The 22,631-nt window shown below is 43.8% G+C and overlaps 1 protein-coding gene across 8 annotated transcripts in view; it reads right to left on the reverse strand.

Annotated features, from left to right (window-relative positions):
• SRGAP2 (SLIT-ROBO Rho GTPase activating protein 2) overlaps positions 1 to 22,631 on the reverse strand; it is a 248,780-nt gene that overhangs the window by 128,725 nt on the left and 97,424 nt on the right. For all 8 annotated transcript variants that reach the window (XM_043485043.1, XM_043485041.1, XM_043485042.1 and 5 more), the window contains exon 3: positions 18,351 to 18,543. In XM_043485043.1, coding sequence (XP_043340978.1) covers positions 18,351 to 18,543 — 193 coding nt within the window. The remainder of the gene's footprint in view (positions 1 to 18,350; positions 18,544 to 22,631) is intronic.

The following is a 22,631-nucleotide window of genomic DNA, read 5'->3' on the forward strand; positions in this document are numbered from 1 at the left end:
TTATACCTACAAATCAGTATCATCATGTGTTATTGGTGTTATAACTACTATTATTACATGGTAGTTCATACAATGTGTTTACATTCACAAAACAAAGTAGCCAGAGTCATGTCTGAAAAGACAAACATGTCCCCAAATTCCCAGGCCTTATTATACAAGTTTGCAATGAACTTGCTTTATAAATTCCGTACCTTGTCTGTGCACTAAATAGGAATACATTTTGTTGTTATTAACTCATCTGGTTCTCTGGCAATTCCGAACCTCAGTGAGTCTCCCGTGGACAGTAGACCTAGGAGAGGCTTTAAAGGGATGACTTCTAAAGTGTAAAAGGAAGTAGCAGAGGGTACAAAAATAAGAAAAAACAAAACAAAACACAGAATTGTGGAACTTCAGAGGTAGAAGGGACTTTCAAGATGGTCTAAAGTCTAACCAAACCTGTCATTTTATTTTCTAAGTGAGGAAATTGAGTCTCAGGGAGCCTGGGGTCACACACAGTGGCAGAGCAAGGGCAAGGATCCAGGTCTCCTAACTAGCAATTGCTTTCTTATTTTACTGTGGTTGCTGCTCTATTTCAACTAAGAAGCCCTTAGCAACTATAAAGCACTGGTGCTGCAAGAGTTAATGGACAGAGTTCAGCTGCCCAAGCCCCAGAGCACAGAGCTATTCTAAGACAACACATAACAGGAATACCAAGGGTCCGTGAACCCAGAGGGAGCAAAACTGCCGGTGCCTAACGGCGCCGGAAAGCATGTTGACACACCGCATGTGGTTGTACACGAAAGGCGAGTGAATAGGAAGAGCAGTTTCCAACCCCACCCCATTCTAATTCGGGACTGACTCTGGGCACCTACTGGAGGCTGAGCCACACCCCAGTCACTCTGTAAGATGACCCTTCAGTTCCTTCCAGCCCCATTCTGCGGCCTCCGTTTAACTCCTTCCCTGCCTTCACAAGGGCCACAGCACATCCTGGAGAAAGAGCCAGATCAAAGCGCAGCCAGACCCAGGAGTGAGTGTGGGTCACTGGGGTGACTAACGGGGAGACTCTCAGTCTGGATTCAGAGGATACCCACCAAGCTCTACCATCTCCACGCAAATGCGTGAACTGAAGCCTTGAGCAGCCAAGCTCCCGAGTCCCTTAGGGAGTAATTTCTCCAAGTGTGAGTGTTCAGGACCCCAAATCATCTTACATCAGGAGCTCCTGTAGGCCTGGTTTAAAATCCGGATTCCTGTGGCCCTCTCGCCAGAGATTCTGATTCGCTACAAGTGCAGGGCTGCTCAAGTCTGCACCTTAAATACCTATACCAGGTAACTTTATGCACACCGAAATGTGAAGAACCAATGCTCTTAAAGCAATGCTTTTCAAACTGTGGGATACGGCCCATTAGTGCGGTTTAAAAAGTCAACTTAGTAGGTCACCAGTTAGCATTTCTCAGAGAATGAAACAGAAGACAGTGGGACAGAATAACACAGCACAAAGTAGGAAATATCAGAGTACATCACATAGAGCAAAGATATCTAGGTACTGCCTAAAAACACATTGTTCTTGGTTATAACACTGGCATATATAATATGTGTGTGTGTGTGTGTGTGTGTGTGTGTGTGTATGTCTGTGTATGCATTTCAACTCACAGTATAAGATATTCTGGGGGGTGACTACATACCCCAGACCCTTTTGAGAATCTGAGGATTTTCTTCCAAGTATTCACCTTCAAAGAAGGGAGGAAAAAAGTGGGAGGGAGGGAGAGTTTAGAGGGAGGGAGCAGGGAGGGTGTCATCTACACACACATGTTAATTTGCATGAGTCAAGGGTCCCTGACCTTCAGAAGCCCATCCCCTGAGGACTTCTCTTGGGACAACTGCTACAGCGTCTAGTACTCTGGTCACAGGAGAGCCTAATAATTACTGGACTATGTCAACAACTTTTTCCTGATGCTCTGTAAATGACTGCCAATGTTGCAATGTACTGTAAGATATGTGGCCCCACCACATTGATTCCCTTCCTCTTGTGTTCAGGGTGACTAGAAATGGTGAAGTTAAACAATGCTCTCTGAACGCTGGGAGAAAGCTGATGGCAAGTTCCAAGCATAAGGTTTCTGAAAGCGATGGCTGGGCCCAGTGTCACAGCGATCCGAAGGGCACACAGGGCAGCCTGTGGCACTGACACCTCTGTGCACCCCTACTGATGAGTCATGAGAGGAACACACACTTTATTCCTGATGTAATTCTCTGACCTACTAATACCCACATTTAAAGACACAGAGACCGAGCCTCACTTTCTCTACATGACTAAGAGGACAGAAATTCCTTAGTCCTTGATACAAGATTCCAAAAGGGCACAGCCTGTTAGAAAAAAAGGAACAACCCAGACTGATTGTTAACACTATCTCATCCCACACCTATCTGTGTGTAGACAGGATGAGTGTGGGGGTTAAGGTTTTGCCAAATGAGGCACATAGGTAGAGACGGAAGGGTGGGAAGGTATAATGTGAGAGGGGGCAAGGGGAGATGGGGGAGTGGGCAGGGAGGACCACTGAGAAGACAGAGAGTCAGACCTCAAAACTAACCTAAGATTCCCTGATGCTTTTCAGTAATTTGTTTTCATGTGGTGGATATTGGCACAGCATCTAGGATGCTTTGGGTCCATCTGTTTTTGAACTTAAGCTGCAGGCAAGATTCAGAACAGCTGGAATCAGCGGCACTGACCATGTTACATGTGTCTGGAGGAAGGAGAAAAATAAAATGAGTGTGTGGGAGACAGAGGAGGAGGGTTAAACAGGGCAGAGGAAGGGGTGTTTGGAAGCCATCCCCGGACAGAGAGGAGAGACTGTCTAGGTCAGAACGGATGCAAAAGAACCGCTGGAGAAGCTGGTGCATCTGAGTGAGGAGGGCCAAGGAGGAGAAGCGAGAGGGCCATCAGAACGGGGAGCCAGCAAGCAGGGCCGAAACCTCCGCAAGCCCCGGGGTCCAGGAGCAGGGCCCCGCGGCTCCGCCTCTGCGGGACCCAGTCAAGCTCCTGCAGAGGCCCAACATTAGCATGTTACAGGAGCGATCGGTAAATGGTCCTCACAGTCACAGCCGAGAACTGAGACAAAAGCTGGCTTCTTGGTTAAGTGATCGTGGAGAACGAGAAAGCAGCAAGGGTCCCCGTCCCTAGGAGAGCTTTCCCAGCGTCACGGCAGGGAAGGGGTGTGGGTCCACAGGACGGTCCTCACTGTATGCTTGTGGCCCTTTGAACACTATTTTGGTTCCCAAGGCTAAAAACAGACAAAAACAAAGAACTTCAAGCCAGTATTGAAATCTAATTAGTAGTAGTCATGCTTTTTTCAGAGCATGGGTTAGCAATTCTGAAACTACGTTGTATACACTCTAGGAATGAGCAATTAAATACATATATGGATAATGGGTATCAGGTCTCTCGGTCTTCAGGTAACAGAGTCACAAATATGGAAAGGGGAGAAAATACAATAAAACATGCAGTGTTGGATTGAAATTGAAGATACTGATGTTTACTCACAGGCTCCAATATAGATAGACAGAGATATAGAAGCATGTGGGTATCCGTATATGCATACATATAGCTATTCACTACTGTCTACTCAGGGGGACTATAAACAACTATGTTCTAGTAGCAAAGAGCACATCTATCACCCATTGTTTCTAAAAACCATTTCCCACTAAAAGAAACCGAGGCTCTTTGAAGAAATGGCTCCAAAGCGGAAGCAAAGAAAATACAAAATGTATCTAGAATCTGTTGCTGTACCAGGAAGTATAAAAAGTACTCAAAGAATGATGGGGACATGTGAAAAGGACACAGGAGCCAGGCTGAAGGGGCTCTACCAGCCAAATCGGGGACAATGTGAGCACTAAAATAAGGACATCAAAGACTGCAACCTGCTGAATAAAATCAGAATCCATGAATTCACATTGATACAATCAAACAAGCAAGCAAACAAAGCACCAAACAAATATGGCGGGGAGAGAAACCTCTTCCTTACAGTAGCGTTCAAGTGATAAGATAAACGTAGAAGGGATGATGGAAACTGAAAAATTACCACTTGGTAACCATCGTAATAACAGGTTCAAACAAGAATCATCAATAGATGCTAAAACTAGTGAGTGTAAGTTCTGAAGAATAACACGATATTTACATGGCCTCAAATGGGACAAATCATGAACTATACATTGAAAACAATAGGATATCCCTTCTATGGTTTTCAGGCCCGAAGTACATAACCCAAATAAAGAAATGTTAGACATTAATAAAAGTATCAAATTGGAAAATATTCTACAAAATAGCTGGACCGAGTGCTCCCCTCAAATGTCAATGTCATAAAATACAAAGACAGACCTGGAAATCTTTCCACTATTAAAGGAAACTAGATAAGACAGTTGAATGAAATGAATAAACTTGGGACTTTCTTTTGCCAAAAAGGAAATATTTGAAACAAATTGTAGATCTGAATATCTGTAGATTATACAATGCTACTGTGTTAATATGTACACTGTGATTTCGATAACTATATTACCACGAGGTCAGAGAACAACCTTATTTTTAGTAAATACACATTGAAGTATGTAGGATTAAAAAGGTATCATGTCCATAACCTATGCTCAGTGTTTCCGAAAAACAAAATATGTATGTACATGAGTTGTGTGTGGAAAGAAAGAGAAATATAAGGCAAATGGTAATATGTTAATATTTTTGTACAATCTGGGAAATGGTATACAGAAATTCTCTGACCAATTCTTGAAACTCTTCTATGAGTCTAAAATAATGTCCAAAAAATTTTAAAGATCTCAGTCTGGATGAAAAGCAAATCAGTTCTCCCATCTTTCCTTTGGCAGTAAATATATTCTACTTTGTGCTATCTTGTTCATAAGCCGTCAGTCTTCTGCGGGTAGAGGTTGGGTCCTATCCATCTTTGTGACCCCAGCACCTGCCAGAACCTGTTGGTCACTGTTGACGATGCTGAAGCCAAGTAACTGAATCACAATAACACAGGAGACCAAGAAGGGCACCCAAGAATTCTGGCTCCTCAATCTTGACCTCTGTACCTTGTCAGAACACACACATTCATAGATGCATATATATAAACCTTAAAATATTTCACATTAAGTGGTAACCTCTATAAGCTAAAATATTGGCTTAGTATTCTGTGCATATTTAATTCCTAGAACTGCCCTAGAATAAGGGCTGAATAAATGTTTGCTGAAAGGATAAGTGAACCCCACACGCTAAGATTGGTGTTCACCAACACTTCCTATGCTAACTCACATGAGGGCCAGGAGTGGGCATAGCATAAGGAAGTTCTCAGCCCCCAAAATAATAAGTGAAAAATCTTATCCAAAATTTTCAAGCCGATTCTTTCTGGCTAGAATGGCTCAAAAATAGGTTGAGATCTGACAAATCAGTTTTGTCATTTGATTAAAAGGTGAGAACTTTTCTACAGTCTCTTTAATTTGATATCAAGAATGGCTACTAAAAAGATGTATTATATTTACTTTTTCCATATGGCTTCCCCAAACTATGTTGTAAAGTGGCTTTCGTAATCAGTCATTATCTGTCTGGATACTTAGTATGTACATCTGGGGGCTGGGAGTTTAGTGGACTGAGGATTAAAAAAAAAAAAGAAGCATGACTGAATTCTTTATAAGCCACATTATCTTCATTCACTTCCAATTACGACGTAACTGAGACCTGGCAAAACCAACACTTAGAATGTACAAGAATCAGGTGAGCCTCCAAGACAAAGCCCCTAACAACACCATTTAGTCCACATATTAGAAGCATCAGGAAGTGCTAATGGACCGGTGTGTGGCATGCCTGCCTGGGTGTGTGCATGTGTGTGTATGTAGCACTTGGTGGTAGGGAAGGGCACACATTTCTACCCAGGACCAGAGAAACAGAACTAAGGAGGCAGCTGACAGTCTAGCCCATGTACAAAAAGGGAGGTGGGGAGAAAGGCATAAAGTCAGTAAACCTGAGAAGCCGAACCTCTCTGAATTGTGCTCGCCTTCCTGGGTTTATTTGCCCTCTATTCAGAGTCCACTCAGTGCCTGTGCTTTGTCTTCCAAAGGAAACGTGTGAGGCATCGTTTCCACCTGTACGCCACGGCATCAATTCTGTACAGCTTCCTCCTTTTGCTAAATCCTCGAGATGCTGCCTGTAAATTCAAAGAATTTCAAGCATCAACAGAAACCCCCACCCCCACCCCCAGAACTTAGTTATGAACATCTGTTGTTTACAAGGGTTCAGGCTGAGAGCTGCCAGACTTGTTCTGCAACCCCTACTTTAACACAGAGGCTGCCAGGGAGGGATGTCTGAATTTCATGCAAGGATGCCCTGTCCCAACTGCTTAAGCAGAAATCGGCAAACACAGCTCAGCATCCTCCCGCTGAAGACAATCCTAGTTTGTTCGATTCATTTTCTAATCCTGGCTCTTTAACCAGCTGCACCCAAAATATGCTAAGAAGCAGAGCTGTGTTCATTGATCTTCCCTGAATTAAAACCCAAGGGGCAATGATCCAATGATCGGTGCAGGTGTATAAAGCCAGGAGATAGTGGAAAGGATTTCAAATCTGAAAAACCAAACCCCTAGTTTTTTCTCATTCTCCCTAAATCCTTCATTAACACTGAGCTCTTCCCATATGACTGTTTCTTTTCACAGCATGATTCTTCAGTGCAGCACAGAAATTAGATATTAAAGTCTTTACTTCAATTAGCTTGGGACCAAATCTAATTGAGAACATAACTGCTATCCTGTACCTCTCCCTGGCTGAGCCAAGCATGAGGACCTCCCAAGCCTTCCACCTTCCCTCCCTTCCCGGTGACGACTGAAACCTGCTTTACACGGGCTCCTATTTTTAGATTCGTGTGCCCGCGTGCACATGTGTGCTTATTATTCTCTTCCGACCTGTCTTATTTTTCCCCATTTCAATTATGAGTGTCCTTACAGTAGAGACTGTCTTTTCTTCTTATCTTGTAAGCCCTCCCACTTAACACAGTCATCTCCCGATAAAGATGACATGGCTTTTGCCTTTAAAAGAGAACTGGATCAAAGTCAATTCATTTAATTGGCTATGAATTTCTGAGAATGAAAGAACCCGCCGCACATTGCTTCCTGTGTCTACTGTGGAATTGTTATGGGCTTACACGAGCCAGGAGAATGCATACGAAGAGTGCCTTGTGCCCAGCACTATTGTTAAGGGCCAAGATCACCAGGGTCTGTGCCTGGCAAACGGAAAGACAGAGGTGTGTCCTGCTGACATCTCAACAGCAGAGCCCACGAGACACAGGAAGTCCCCAGCTTCCAGCAGCCTCCCAACTGTGCGTAAAGGCATGTTTTGCTCCTAGCCTGCCCTCTCCCATTCCCTGCACTAAAAGAATTATATGAGGTCATTTATGCAGCACTTGTAAGCTTCTGTTTGGGCTCCTGAGACAGACAGTCCCGTAAACCAGTTTGCTGGGCTCATGACTGAGATGTGGGCTGCCCCGGCCTGCCGGTCCTGATGGTGGCTGCTGCAGGAGGCGGAACAGGACTGACTGTGTTCTTTTCTTCACCTGGGGCACAGTTGGGACCTGTGGGCCTCAACACTACACCTTTAATGATTAGGCAATTAGTGCTAACTATTAACTCTGTGAGGGCAAGGACATCAGAGGCTAGTTGTAGGACAAATTTCCTCCTCTTGATGATGGTGAGCCTGAATCTAAAAATAACAAGTCAGGGTTAACTACCTGGTTCAAGGCAATTCATGACACCTAATGAACAAGACACCTTATAGGACAAAACACAGAACTGCTGAGTTTGTACAAGAACTGGACATATAATTACACAGAGTCACTTAATTACATATTTCATCCCAAGGCAGTCCTATCACAAAAATCAAGAAGCAGAAAGAGTCTGTCATTCGAGAGGGCCCATGGGGTCACTGAAGTAGATGGAGACTGACATACTATTACCTAGGGCTAGGCTTCAGAGTGCGCAACTCTGCTTAGGGAGTAAATGGTGAATCTGATCTACTGTTAGCTATGCTATAGCTATATTTGGTCCCAACTCCTCAGGAGCTGGACAAGAAAAAATTGTCACTGCTATTTACATTTACTTTGGGTCAAACATGGTCCTAAAGGCTTCACATTAAAATTCATTTAATCAGCATAACAACTCCATGAGGTAGATACTATTATTATCCACGATTTGCAGATGAGAAAACTGAGGCAGCTAACAACCTTCATGTAAAATCACATAGCTAGTGAGTAGAAAATCCAAGATCAGAGCCCAGAAAATCTGGTTCCAGAACCTGTGATCTTGACAATCAGGCTACATTCCTTCTGTGGCGATGACAATTAGGTCAGCTACCATTTTTTGAGCAGTTAGTAAGTTACTCATTGGAAAAGGCCCTGATGCTGGGAAAGACTGAAGGGAAAAGGAGAAGGGGGCAGCAGAGGATGAGATGGTTGGAAAGCATCACCGACTCAATGGACATGAATTTGAGCAAACTCCAGGAGACAGCGGAGGACAGAGAAGCCTGGCATGCTGCAGTCCATGGAGGTGCAAAGAGTCAGGCATGGCTTATCAACTGAACAACAAAAACTAAGTTATAGGCACTTGGCTAGTGCTTTATAGATATTGTATCTAATCTTTAGAGCAACTCTTCAAGGTACACTTTACTCTCCACATATTATGGATGAGAAAACTGAAGCAAAAAGGAGTTAAGTGACTTCGTCTAGGTCACAGAGCTATAAGTGAAAGATCCAAATTTGTCTGGATTAAAGCTCTCAGCTTTTTCTGCTAAGTCTTAAAGCCTGCCACAGAGCTTTCAAACAAAGTTTTTCTCTGTTCAAAAGACAAACCACTACTCTGTCTTGCTGATCCCCCAAATTGCCTGTGTTTTTTCCATCGTCTTTTATCTACGTGTGAGGAGACCTCCCAACTCTTCCAAAAAGGACCCAACCATACTGAAGGTTCTATATGGAATGGACTAGTGAAAAACTTACCAACAGATCTTCCATTAGTTTCTAAACCAAGTCAGCTTGAGCTATGGCAAAAGGAAACCAACCCTTGCTCAACACCAGATGCTAACTCTGGGGAAAGTTTCCCTGAAGGAACAAACAGCTCCCAAATATGTCCAAAACAAATGAGTAACACACTGGTCCCAGGAAATAAGGGGCTCTTCCTTCTGGCAGCTTCAGGCTTTTTCCTACTTCCCTCCTCAAAAGCACACCATACTCAGAGAGGAACTTGCTGGCCCTCCACTCTTCTGATTTGCAATCACAGCTATAATATTCTCCAGGGCCAACTGACTCTCTTTTTCAACCCAGTGCTGTCCAGGGAGGTTTATGTGCAATTTGGAACTCAGCTCCAGAGGAAAGATCCACGGGTAACAGGATATAATGGAAGAGACTGTGCACATTCAAATACTGGGCCCAAGACCAAGAACATGGATGCTACAAGAATTTCTCTTTAGTGAATTGCATATCTAACCTCCCTCTGAAAGGAGCACTGCAGGTGGAACGTCTACCAGATTCCTGAGATAACCAAGTCCTCTCCCTCACACCCCTTCCAATAGTTACACACTCATAACTAGCCAAACAAGCAGACTTACTTTCCACGTGTATTTCCATAATATACAGCTCATTTAACCTTAGCAAGAATAGGATATTGTCTTGTTCCTATCCCCAGTACCTAGCTCAGTGCCTGTATATAATTAGGTCCCCCAAATGTGCACTGAATGAATACCAAATAAATATATCTTTTTCACTGTCTGCAATCTGAGTACCACAGACAATACAAGTTTCTTTTTAAACTCCTAACACCTTTACTGTTGGAAGTCAAACATTCCACAGCCTCAACCATCATCTCCCTATGAACACGCCCCAAATCTCTAACAACCCACACATTAGCTCTGAAGATAGTCCAGATCTTTAGCCCTGACTAAAGCCATTCATTTTCTGTCAAATACAGAAATTTCAGCTTCAATATCCTTCCGATGTCTTAAACTTAACAACCCAAAACCAAATTTTGCATATTTCAGCTCTTCAAAAACAGCTCGTTCTCCTAACTTTGGGATTTATATTAAAGGCACCATTAATCTACCAGTCACCCAAGTCCAAAAGAAACTTCACAGCCCTCTTTCTTTTGTACTGCCAAGATTACTTGAAGCTCAAATCCCACCAGTCAGCAATTCCTGCAGTCTTACTGCAGCAGGTGTTTCCCATCTGCCTCCAGACTGGAAGCCCCAGGAGGAGAGACGACGGCATGTCTGTCTGCCTGGCATGCATGTGGTACATGGTAAGAGCACATTACACGCTCGCTAAGTGGACCGAAGGATCAATTTCTATTCCTCCCATCCCTACCATCCCACCCTACTTTAGATCCCTACTTACCATGACAACGGGTTTCACTGTCTCAACTTCCTTGTCATTTAGCAAACCATCACCATCAAGGTTAAGGTTAATCATCCTTAAATCCAGTTCACACCTCAGCTTGGACATGTGCTGTGCAAACCTTCACTGGTTTCCAGTGTCCACTGCAAATCTCTTAGATAAGAGTCAGGTTCACCAACATATGGTCCTATCTACTTTAGCCCAGGACCTCCATATACACTCATTACCCCAACCAAACCAGTCTACTTATTGTTCCCCAAAACTGTTTTGTACTTTCCTCTTGGCTACAACATCTTTCCCCCACCTTGATCTTCATCTATCAAAATCCAAGCCATTTTCAAGGTCTGGTTCAAATCCCATTCCCCTCTTAAAAGTTTGCTGAGTGACCAACTGTGCATTATGCCTTCTGTAGCACACACTTGGTACTTACCCCATATTGCCCTACACTGAAGATCTGTGTTATTACATCCAGGCGTAATTTGTCCCTGATTAGATTATAAAGTTAGTGAGCTTCCCCAATGACTCAGCAGGTAAAGAATCCACCCGCAATGCAGGAAACACAGGAGATGCGGGTCAGAAAGATTCCCTGGAATAGGAAATGGCAACCCATGTCAGTATTCCTGCCTGGGAAATCCCATGGACAGAGGAGCCTGGTGGGCTACACTTCATGGGGTTGCAAAGAGTTGGACACGATGGAGCACCGTTGACTTGACCTGAGAGTATAAAGTCATGTGGGAAAGAACCACTGCTTCCACTTTTTTGAATCTCTCTCCTTTAAGAGGCTAGACTAATAACCTTAAAAATGTTCAACAAATATTTGTTGTTGAGGAGAAGGAAAAGCTGGAAAAAAAGACACGATGTTGGCAGTGGGTTATAAAGCAGCATAAGGTCTCTGTAAGGAACACAGCGGGATAGCAATGTAGGAGTATTCCTCTAAAACTCAATAGGAAAAAAAAAAACAAAACCCAAACCCACAACCCTACCTCAAAATAAAAGAAAAAACTGAGCTATTAAAACTAGGAGATCAAAACCAAATGAGCTATGACTGAAGAGTAATTTACAGCAAGTCTATGAAAAAAAAAAAAGCCAAACAAACAAATGCATTATCAATTAGAGCCCTGCTGGGTAATATTAACACAGATTCCACTTTAAAAAGACAATCAAAGGCTTAGCAACAAATAGGAATACATTTAGACTCTTCAAGGAGTCAAAGAAAATGCAAGAGCATCTTCCCTAGGAAGATTTTCTACCCTCACATAATATCTCTGCTCTTAAATCAGGTAGATAGAATTTTTAAACATTATAAGGTCCTCCGACAATGCAAAGGGATGAAGGAAGCCACATTACTTATCTTAAAGCTGAATAATATAATCACTATAGTTCTATCTGCAGGGGGAAGAGAGGAGGAGGGGGAACCGCAGGGTCAGACTGCAATGGAGTCACAGTTTCGTGAGCTTTAATGAGTGTTTGCACTGAGACAGTGTCGGAGAGGACAAAGGTGAGCAGGAGAAAAGCAGAAGAGGAAATCAAGCCAAAGAGAGACAGGACAATGGCTTCCAAGTAAGAAGCTGTCCAGGAAAAGATGAAAACAGCAGTTCAGCAACATTGGTCCCTAAATGCGGTCACTTAAGACTGTAACAAAATACCTAACCTAACCCAGCATGAGGGGCTGAAATCTAGCCAGCTTGAGAAACTGGCCTGGAAAAGGGTGGGACAAACCATGTAGACCAGTTTCAGCCCTGGCCAACCTACCCCATCCCAAGTTGAATAGTTTCCACGTCCCTGAGACGCGTCTGTCCAGGGTTCCCGCTGGCAGCTGCTCTCCTGGCAGCACAAGGAGACAAATTCATGGCATTGCTGGGCCAACAGCTGCTACAGCTCCGGGGGAGGCGACGAGTGCCCGCTGAGATGCTTTGGGCAGAGAATGAACTATTCTAGGGACCAGTCCTAGAGTCAGCGGAATTGAGGCTACACTTCGCCGGCTGAATGAAAATACAGTACAATTGCCACTCCAGAGACCAGGAAAGCCACAGCCATTCCTCTGTCCCAGCTTCTTTGACTTTAATTGCTTCTTGCCTTCCTGTCTGACCCATTTTTTGTCGAGTTCCCAGGGCACGACTTCAGTATCGGCCCACACTAACCTGAGGCTCACTGCCATCCCTTCCTAATGCGTCTCCCTCCAGTCTCTCTGCTCCAGCTGATCTTATGCACTGTTGCCATAGTTACCTTTCCAAAGCACAGCCATCTATAAATATGCTCCAGAACTATCAATGGGTCCCCCATGCTTATAGAATAAAGCCCAAACTCTTGCTGCCTGGCATTCACAGACCACTGTGATCTGGTTCCTACCAACTATTCAGGCTTATGTCCCTATCACGTTTATCACTTCTGTTCTTTCGAAAAACAGATGAGTTACCGACCAGCTATGTTTTCCCCAGCTCTGTGCCTCTATCAACACTGTTCTTGCTGCCTAAAATGCTTCCTTCCCAGTTTTTTTTTATTCTACTTCTACAACTTCTATATTGTTTCCATTGAATTAAACTTATAAAACTAATAACTTGTATTGACACTTTTATGTTTCCATTTCCCACCCACTGAAACTCACCTCCATGAAGCCCTGTCTTCTCTGTGCATTTACGGCACTTTTCAAAGTGGATGAGTGAAATGGTCTTTCATATGCCTGCCTTCTTGAAAATCACACACAGACAATGTGGCAGAGGCTGCTAATTGTCCCCTACTATTTTCCCCCTCCACTAATAGAAATTCTACTTTCTTAATTTCTTTAGATTAATAAATACATTTCCCAGCCTTCCTTGTAGCTCAGTAGACCCATGCATCTATGTGAGCTGAAGAGATGTATGTGCCATTTCCAGACTGCACCTTTAAAAGGTAAGGATGTATCTGCCCCTGGCCCTTTTGCTTTTCTTTCTGGCTGGAATGGGGACATGATGGTCTGAGCCATCTTGGGTCATAAAGAACCAGGGCAACACTCTAGGGATGGAATAAGGGTCCCAACACTGCCCAGGATAGCTAACGACCAGGTAACGACAGGAGAGAAAAATCAAGCTCTGCTTGTGAAAGATACTATTACTTGGGTCTATTAGAGCTGCTAAACTTATACCTTAACCAAAACAGATATACCTAAAAAGCCTTTCCTGAGCCCAAAATGCCAATTTTCAGTTGCTAACAAATGTTTCAAGCGTGGTCTGGTGGTGCTGCCTGCCAAGAGTGAGCTCAGTTACAGCGGCGAGGCTGTCTTTCTACAGCAATGCCTGTACGTGCACACATCCGAAACTCTGGCCGCGTTTTACAAAGCAGAGATGAGTGGAGAGTGGAAAAATGCAGGCGCTGCCACCAGCGTTACACTGAGAAGTAGAGTCTCATCACCGAACGAACAAGAAAAGGCTAGAGATCACCAGCCACCAAGTTTCCTCAAATGCTCCCTGCATTTAAGCAGGTTCAACGGCTTCAAGCAGTTGCCATGGGTTCAACTGGGGCAAAAAGAAGACAATGAGAGAGACAGCACAAAAGGCTCTGGGTCATCAGGTGAGGTGTAACTCGGGATTTCACAAGTATACTTACAGGAATAGAAACCCTCTTCTCCATGGAAGGCTCCTGCTCATTTTTAGGAGTAAATTATGCATGAAACGATGTTGCCTGGACTCCCTGACTGAGCTTCTCACCATCTTGCCTGTGTCATATGCATCTGTGTGTGTCTCATCGCCTCTTCTATTAGGCTAGACCACACACATTGGCCACTTTGTGACCTGTTGTGTCTTGCAAAAATCAGCAATTTCATGTTTCACTCTAATAGATGGAAAGTTCTTGGGTTTGGGGCTCATTTTAGTCATCTTTGCCTCACAATGCTTATAATGGGAGATATCAATAAGAAATTGCTGGGATTGACTTTTACAGATTTTCTACTGGAAAGCCTGCTAGTTTCATTAGACATACCTACATCCTTTCCGTCCTTTTAAGTGCTTAAAAAAACACTACCCTCTCTCCTTCCTTCATTTCCTTCCTCCTTCTCTCCTGCATCCTCTCCGGGTAACTTTTACTTCTAATAATTAACATTTACTACTCCCTAAAATTGGGTGTGCCCAAGCCTTGGGTCCCGGAGAAGGCAATGGCACCCCACTCCAGCACTCTTGCCTGGAAAATCCCATGGATGGAGGAACCTCGTAGGCTGCAGTCTATGGGGTCTCGACGAGTCGGACACGACTGAGCAACTTCACTTTCACTTTTCACTTTCACGCATTGGAGAAGGAAATGGCAACCCACTCCAGTGTTCTTGCCTGGAGAATCCCAGGGACAGCAGAGCCTGGTGGGCTGCTGTCCATGGGGTCACACAGAATCGGACACGACTGAAGCGACTTCGCAGCAGAAGCAGCAAGACTTGGGTCCTGGGCTGAGCTCTGTGTTCCTCTCTTTCTCTTCCCTGAGTTCATATAATTGCATATCTTCCATGATCACTTTTATATCTCAGAGTTTGCTCTCTATTCCTAGTCAAAACCTCTTACCTCAGTAGTACATCTCTACTAGACAGGCTTCCTACTGCCCCAAACCCGACATGCTCAGAGTAGGCTCACCATTCAAAACAGGTCTCCCCTAACGTGGAAGACCAATTCTTCCAGGTCACCATATTAGAGACACTGGGTCACCTCTGATGGCTATAGTTCTTTACCCAATCAGTCACCCAGTCCTCTTAAGTTTCTCAAGTACTTGAATATATTCCTTCTTCTCTAATCTTGCTTGTTCTCACATTGTACATGGATTATTCCCCCAAACCTCCATCTTGGCCTTCTCTGCCACAAAAATTCATTCATTCTTCTACCATTTTTCTTCATGTCTCCTTTCCCACAGAAGAACCCAGAGGGCTCACGACCATGCTCTGCATCAAATCTTAACTCCCCTGCTTGTCTGTTAAATTATTTGGTGTCTACTTACCTAAACTTAATTTTCCACTGCTTTGGAAAATATGTGTTCTCATAAAATTTTGCTTATAACCTCTGTTAAAGCCCTTTTTACATTATATTGTTTACATGTCTCTTTTCCCTGTTAGCCAAGATTCCAGAGCTTATCTCGGTCTCCAAAGGAATCAGCACCGAACACAGTACCCGGCAGGCATTTCAAAGGGGTCTGTTGAATAAGTAGATGGCTCCTCAGGATAACTTCCGACAGGAAGCTATTAAAGTAACCTGGCCATAAAGTGACAGCAAAGCAGTGGCAAAGCCCCCTCGACAAGCGCTTGGAGCCCTTTGTCCTTTTGTTCCGCAACACCTACCTCAACTCATCTAACTGTGTGATGTGTTCACTGCCTGTTTCCTTATTCTATTAAAAGTGCCAAGTGGAGGACGGTACTTGTTCATTGTTATATCCCAAGGTACAGCGTCTACTCTGAAGGAGCTCAAGGAATGTGCAACAGATGTTTGTTGGATGAATGCATTCAAGCCTCCTTTTAAGGAGGCTCCGGGATCCATCCCTCACTTGCCCTTTAGCCTCTCACCACCGAACACGCCTGCCTCTTCTTTCCTGAATGCGCTATTTTCTCCTACACAAATCTACCTCTAAAGACTAACCTAAATCCCACTCGTTTCATGAGTATGCTCCTGATTATTGCAGATCCTTTATCTGTCTCTCATGATTTATCACTGACCTCTTATCACATCTATATCCTACATATAGCCAATGATCTCTTAATGAAACCATTATTGCTTTATCTCTAATTGCTTCCTATATTAAAAATCTTTTCCCCCCAACCAGATATGGCCCCCTATGGAAATATACAATCAACCTGTTTTACATCTTCCAATACGTATACAACACAGAGCACATAGCTGGCTCTCAAGAAATATTTACTGATTATTTGGGAAAAATGAAGCCCGGTACCAGCTTTATCAGAAGGGAAATCAATTCTCCCAGCCTTGGAGAAAAAAACCCTATTTCTTGTATGTGATCTTAATCAGAGCAGTTCAGCACATCTGTACCTTAATTTCTAGTAAATGTGTCCTTAAGCTAAGAATATAATATAGTACTAAAAATCAGGCTACTTTAAACTCAGGAGGAGTTATCAAGAGAATAAATCCAAACTTGAATCATTTTTCTAAAGCAAACAATCCTTCCATCTTCATTTATCATATACTAAAATAACATTTTATTCTCACAGGACTGCTTATCATAAAGAGAACAGGACTTGGAAAAGATAAGGGATTTTGAAGATAAAACATCTGGAGGAAATTTTCATTCTGGCTTGTATTGAAAGTGTCATATGTTCTCCTTATTCTTAGACTCCATATTCATTGCTCAGAACGGGCTTGTAAAGAATAAATTGTGTCCCAAATTGTCAGGGCGATAAACAAAAATAGAAAATAGAGGGAAATACGATATATATTTGGCATTAATCCTTAAATTCACTCATTCATTTATTCATCCAATAATATTTAGTAGGCATGGATCCTATATTACATTAGGCCTTGTGGGAGGCTGAACGATGAATCAGAAAAGCTTATACAAGTCCACTAAGGGAAGATAATATAAGACAGATAGTTCTGAATGCCCTAATGAAAGAACAACAAAAACAATGCTGTAAGAATTTAGAAGAGGGAGAACATTCTTCCTTCTGGGAGAATCCAGAAAGCTTCTAGAAACAAGTCCCATCTGCATGAGGTCTTAAAACATGGGTATGGCTTCGACACGCGGAGATGTAACAAACAGACACGTAAGTTCAAATCACAGGATGCGCAAAGGCCCAGTGGAGTTAGTGTTCTGTTTGGCTGTGGAATAGCAGAGCAGAAACAGGAAATAAAGTTGGAAAGCTAGTCCGGCCAGATGCAGACAGGCTTGAGGACCAAGCCAAGGAGTGTACACCTTTGTGAATAGGACAGGACTTCACAAACTTAATCCTGCGCACCAATCACCTGCGGCTCTAGTTACAGTGGGTCTGGGGGTGGGGCCCAAGACTCTGAATCTCCAACCCCTAGGCAGTGCCAATCTTGAGGGACCACATCTTGAGCATCAAGAACACAGACCTCCGGGAGCCACTGCACAGAGAAACTGCCTGAGCCCCAGGGTGTTCCAGGAAGACTAAATCTGGTAACAGTGGATCAGGTAGATTGGGATGGGGAGAAGCTGTTCGTTAGAATCATCTGGGAAGCTTTTACACCACACTGTTACCCAGGTCTTACTCCCAGAGATTCTGATTTAATTGATCTGGAATGCGGCCCAGTTTCAGCATTTTTAAAAAGTTCTCCAGGGAATTCTAATGTGCAGCCAGGATTGAGAACCTCTGCTAAAGATGATACAGTAAGTACTGCAATCAGTCAGGCAAAGATGAAGATGATCTAAACTAGGGCAATGGTAGGAAGAACAGAGTGAAAGGGCCAGTTGTATAAAATACTCTAAATGTAGAAGGAAGAGACCTTAGCAACTGTCTGCACAGCGACTTAGATTTATGGCTACATCCATCTCTTCCAGTTAAAGACAGTTCAGTGAAATGGTAAAGAACACAGACTCTACAGAGCCAGATTGCCTGGGTCTGGATTCCAGTTTTGCCATTTATTTCTTAGGGGTGTGTGAGTGTGTGTGTGTGCCACACACATAGAGGCCATGGGCCTTGAACTCTTTATGACCCAGTTTCCTCATCTGTATGTTGGGGATATAACAAAAACTAACATATGGAGTTGTGAAGATTGAGTTAAGCCCTTTGGAGCTAAGCTCGGCACACGGGAAGGTGTTTGCTGTTATTATAAGCATGGTTCATGACCTACTCTGATCGCTCCACAATGCTGAACTGCACGTAAGACTGATCTGGAAATGAAGTTCTGGAGGGCTCTCAACCCTCAGGCAATTAGAAATCAGTAGGTCACCTGCTTCATGGTAACAATGGGATGGAGGCGGCAGACCCTGCCTCCCTCCCACACACAACCCACTCCCAAGGTCTCTAGAAGTAACCACGCGGCATCCCTACTTGAACTGCTGGTCCTTGGTGCTCCTTGTCTTGGCCAGGAAGCGCTCTGCCAGCTTCTCCAGGTTGCGGGAGTAGTCCATCTCGATCTCAGCCTTCTTACGGAAGAAGTCCTGGAGGTCCTGCAACAGCTGTACCCGGAGCTCACACTGCTGGTCCAGGCATTTCATCTGCTCTATGAGTTGAGCACGGATCTCTGCAACAAAAGCAAGGTGAGGCAGTCAGACAGACACCTCTGGAAAAAACCATAATGCCAGCATTCACCCCTTCCATCTAGGTGTTCCCTGTGTTCTGGGGAACTTAAAGGCTTTACTTTTTAAAATGTGATGTGAGGCACCACCACCAACTCACCAACTTTTCAAACCCTTCAAGAACACTGAAACCAAGAATCTGCTAAATCAGTTAAGAAAAACTGCTTATCAGACATAATAATATTCAGAGCTACCATTTAATAAGCAATTTACTATATTTCAGACACAGCGTAAGAATGTGGGCTTCCTTCTGGCAGATAGCTGAATGAATTATCTCCCAAGCATCCTATTAGGTCAGGACTACTTTCATCCCTATTTTAAAGATGGAAAAACTCTTTTTTTTTTTTTTTTAATTTTTTTATTAGTTGGAGGCTAATTACTTCACAACATTTCAGTGGGTTTTGTCATACATTGATATGAATCAGCCATAGATTTACACTTATTCCCCATCCCGATCCCCCCTCCCACCTCCCTCTCCACCCGATTCCTCTGGGTCTTCCCAGTGTACCAGGCCCGAGCACTTGTCTCATGCATCCCACCTGGGCTGGTGATCTATTTCACCATAGATAGTATACATGCTGTTCTTTTGAAACATCCCACCCTCACCTTCTCCCACAGAGTTCAAAAGTCTGTTCTGTATTTCTGTGTCTCTTTTTCTGTTTTGCATATAGGGTTATCGTTACCATCTTTCTAAATTCCATATATATGTGTTAGTATGCTGTAATGTTCTTTATCTTTCTGGCTTACTTCACTCTGTATAAGGGGCTCCAGTTTCATCCATCTCATTAGGACTGGTTCAAATGAATTCTTTTTGACGGCTGAGTAATATTCCATGGTGTATATGTACCACAGCTTCCTTATCCATTCATCTGCTGATGGGCATCTAGGTTGCTTCCATGTCCTGGCTATTATAAACAGTGCTGCGATGAACATTGGGGTGCACGTGTCTCTTTCAGATCTGGTTTCCTCAGTGTGTATGCCCAGAAGTGGTATTGCTGGGTCATATGGCAGTTCTATTTCCAGTTTTTTAAGGAATCTCCACACTGTTTTCCATAGTGGCTGTACTAGTTTGCATTCCCACCAACAGTGTAAGAGGGTTCCCTTTTCTCCACACCCTCTCCAGCATTTATTGCTTGTAGACTTTTGGATAGCAGCCATCCTGACTGGTGTGTAATGGTACCTCATTGTGGTTTTGATTTGCATTTCTCTAATAATGAGTGATGTTGAGCACCTTTTCATGTGTTTGTTAGCCATCTGTATGTCTTCTTTGGAGAAATGTCTGTTTAGTTCTCTGGCCCATTTTTTGATTGGGTCATTTATTTTTCTGGAATTGAGCTGCAGGAGTTGCTTGTATATTTTTGAGATTAATCCTTTGTCTGTTTCCTCATTTGCTATTATTTTCTCCCAATCTGACGGCTGTCTTTTCACCTTACTTATAGTTTCCTTTGTAGTGCAAAAGCTTTTAAGTTTCATTAGATCCCATTTGTTTAGTTTTGCTTTTATTTCCAATATTCTGGGAGGTGGGTCATAGAGGATCTTGCTGTGATTTATGAAAAACTAACTCTTAAAGAAGTTAAGCTATTAAGTGGTAGAGCCAGGATTCAAACTCAAGCAGCTCGACTTTAAAGCCCAAACTCCTACTTCTCATACTTTCTCCCATTATTTCAAACTGTTTTTCCATATCTTCATGAAGTAGGGGAGGGGGGTCAAGGTATTTTAAAGAAGAAAGGAAGGTCCCTGCCCAAGAATAAATAGTGGCAATCAAGAATGAAACAAGTACCTAGATCTCTGGGCAAGCAAACCATTCACCATCAGTCAGATTCCATAGTTTCCAAAACCAATGAACATAACCAATCTTTAAGAAGTTGGTATTTTCACTAAATATTACTCATATTTCTGATCCTTCCTCCTCACCAATGCTCAGAGCCTCCGTTGTGTCAAAGCTGGAACTATTTCTGGTTAAGCTCTAGCTTGGCAGCTTTCTGGCTGGCCAGAATCCACATACAGGGCTAGCAAATGCTCTCTGAAACTGCAGCAATGGCAGCTCCAGATTCAACCAGATCTGCCTCAAATGCAATACTGTATTTGTAACTGACAAGACCTGGCACCCGCAGGAGGCAGCTTGCCAAAGTCAGACTGCAAGGCCTGCAGCGCACATCTTGCTGAAGTTATGTCCCCATCCCCGTCTGAGTCACAGTGGAGTCACTTCTTTCATCCCTTTCCTCCCCAGTGTCCCCCCAGCCCCCGACCCTGCAAGCCTGCTCAGCCCCAACAGCTTAGGCTGTGACAGTGACTCCAAGCCCAGGGAAAAAGAACACCTGCACTATTATGCCTTTCCTTCTGCACGTTCCAAATTCATTCCCCAATTGTGGAGTTGTAATGCTGCTTTCAGACCACGCTCTGTAAAGCAGGGGGTGGGCATGCAGAATCTGAGTTTTCATCTGAGCTGTAGATAAATGAGAGGCAAATCCAGGAACGAAGCTATGATGTTGAAAAGTCTGCCAACCACTCCTTTTATGAAGCAATAAGGGATGGGCAAATGGTGCATTTGGCTTCGCCTTGGAGTAGCTACAGGTCCACCATCCATCCCCATCTTCATTTTTGTTTGTTTTTACAGATATCAGATGTATCACAAGTCTCTGGTCCTTTATGGGTGATGACTGTAGTTTTCACCCTCTTTGTCCCTCTGCCTCCCTCGTGCCAACCACCAATGCCAAACAGGCCTGCAGTAACCTCACCTGAACTGAAATTGAGCACCGGAGGATTGTTTCAAGCAGACAGAAGGCTGCACAGAAAAGCTGCCTACCTCATCACTCATCAAAGCTCTCTTGTTCTGTGTTTTTTTTTGGAGTCTGATTACAAGAATGTTGAGGGGGAAAGATCTGCAGAGGGCATGTCATGCATTGGTTCTTGCCAGGGTTTTCTGGGTCTCTTAAAAAAGGCAGCAGCTCTTGTTGAGACTATTCCTTGAGGCTTCTGTCCCTTTTCTGTCTTTGACAGATACAAGTAGCAGCTGGCAGTAGAAGCCGCTGGGTGAGCAGACTGAGCAGAAAGGATATTCACTATGCTCACTGATATTACTCACAACTTGTCCATTAAATAATGAGAATCAGAGCATCTTAGGGTAAAAAGGCTTTCCAGGTACCCAATCAGTAACATGTGCAAGAGGATGTGGCTAGACAAGGGGGGCTGTCAGCCTCCCTGAGCCCCTGTAATTCTTTACAACATTGCCTCAACAAAGTTCCTAACAAGGGGAGCAGACAGGGGAGCGTGGTAAGAAGGATGCTGCCCACCTCTGCTGAAAAGAGAAGGCTAAGCAAATTCCCACGATGCCCATGAAGTTCCAGAGGTAGACTGCTCCAGGGTTGTCCTGTCTGAGGAACAAGCACTTCACTGGAGGCCTTTAAGATGTGTGAATGAATCTAGGAAGCCCCCACGTGCATCCAGCCAGCGTGGAATTCCACCCTGACTTCCTCAGGTGCCTCAACAAATGGGCAGCATTACCCAAAGTGCACCCCACCCTCAGGCATCCCCTCTGGGCCCCTGCAGGAAAAGAAGCACGTGTTTGCTGAACATCTCTGATGGGCTTCCATTCACATCATTTTATTTAATCTTTATTACTAGTCCATAATTGGTATCTCCAATTATCCTGATCACAAGATGAGAAAACTGAAGTATGATTTATTAAGTAATTTACCACAGGGTCATACAATTAGGGGCAAATGGCACTGAAGCCAAATTAATTTTTGCCTTGACTTGTCAAAGAGGTTGACAGTGGGGACGGGAAACATGAGAAACCAACAAGAGTCTGAAGTCTCCGCAGCATTTTCCGGGGGACATCACAGTTTCTCTAGCTCCAAAACCTGGAATGTCCACTTCTCTACCTTCCAGCTGCAGTGGTGACTCAGGCCCCCAGAGTCAAGCCCAGTGATTCACTATCTAGCCCATGTTTTGACTAGTCCACGACCAGACTGGCTTCCTTCCTACTTCCTAGATCTCCTCTACAGAGCAGCTCTGAAGGAAGTGAGAATGG

Source organism: Cervus canadensis, chromosome 13 (assembly GCF_019320065.1).
Source record: "Cervus canadensis isolate Bull #8, Minnesota chromosome 13, ASM1932006v1, whole genome shotgun sequence".
In the NCBI taxonomy this organism is placed as follows: domain Eukaryota; kingdom Metazoa; phylum Chordata; class Mammalia; order Artiodactyla; family Cervidae; genus Cervus; species Cervus canadensis.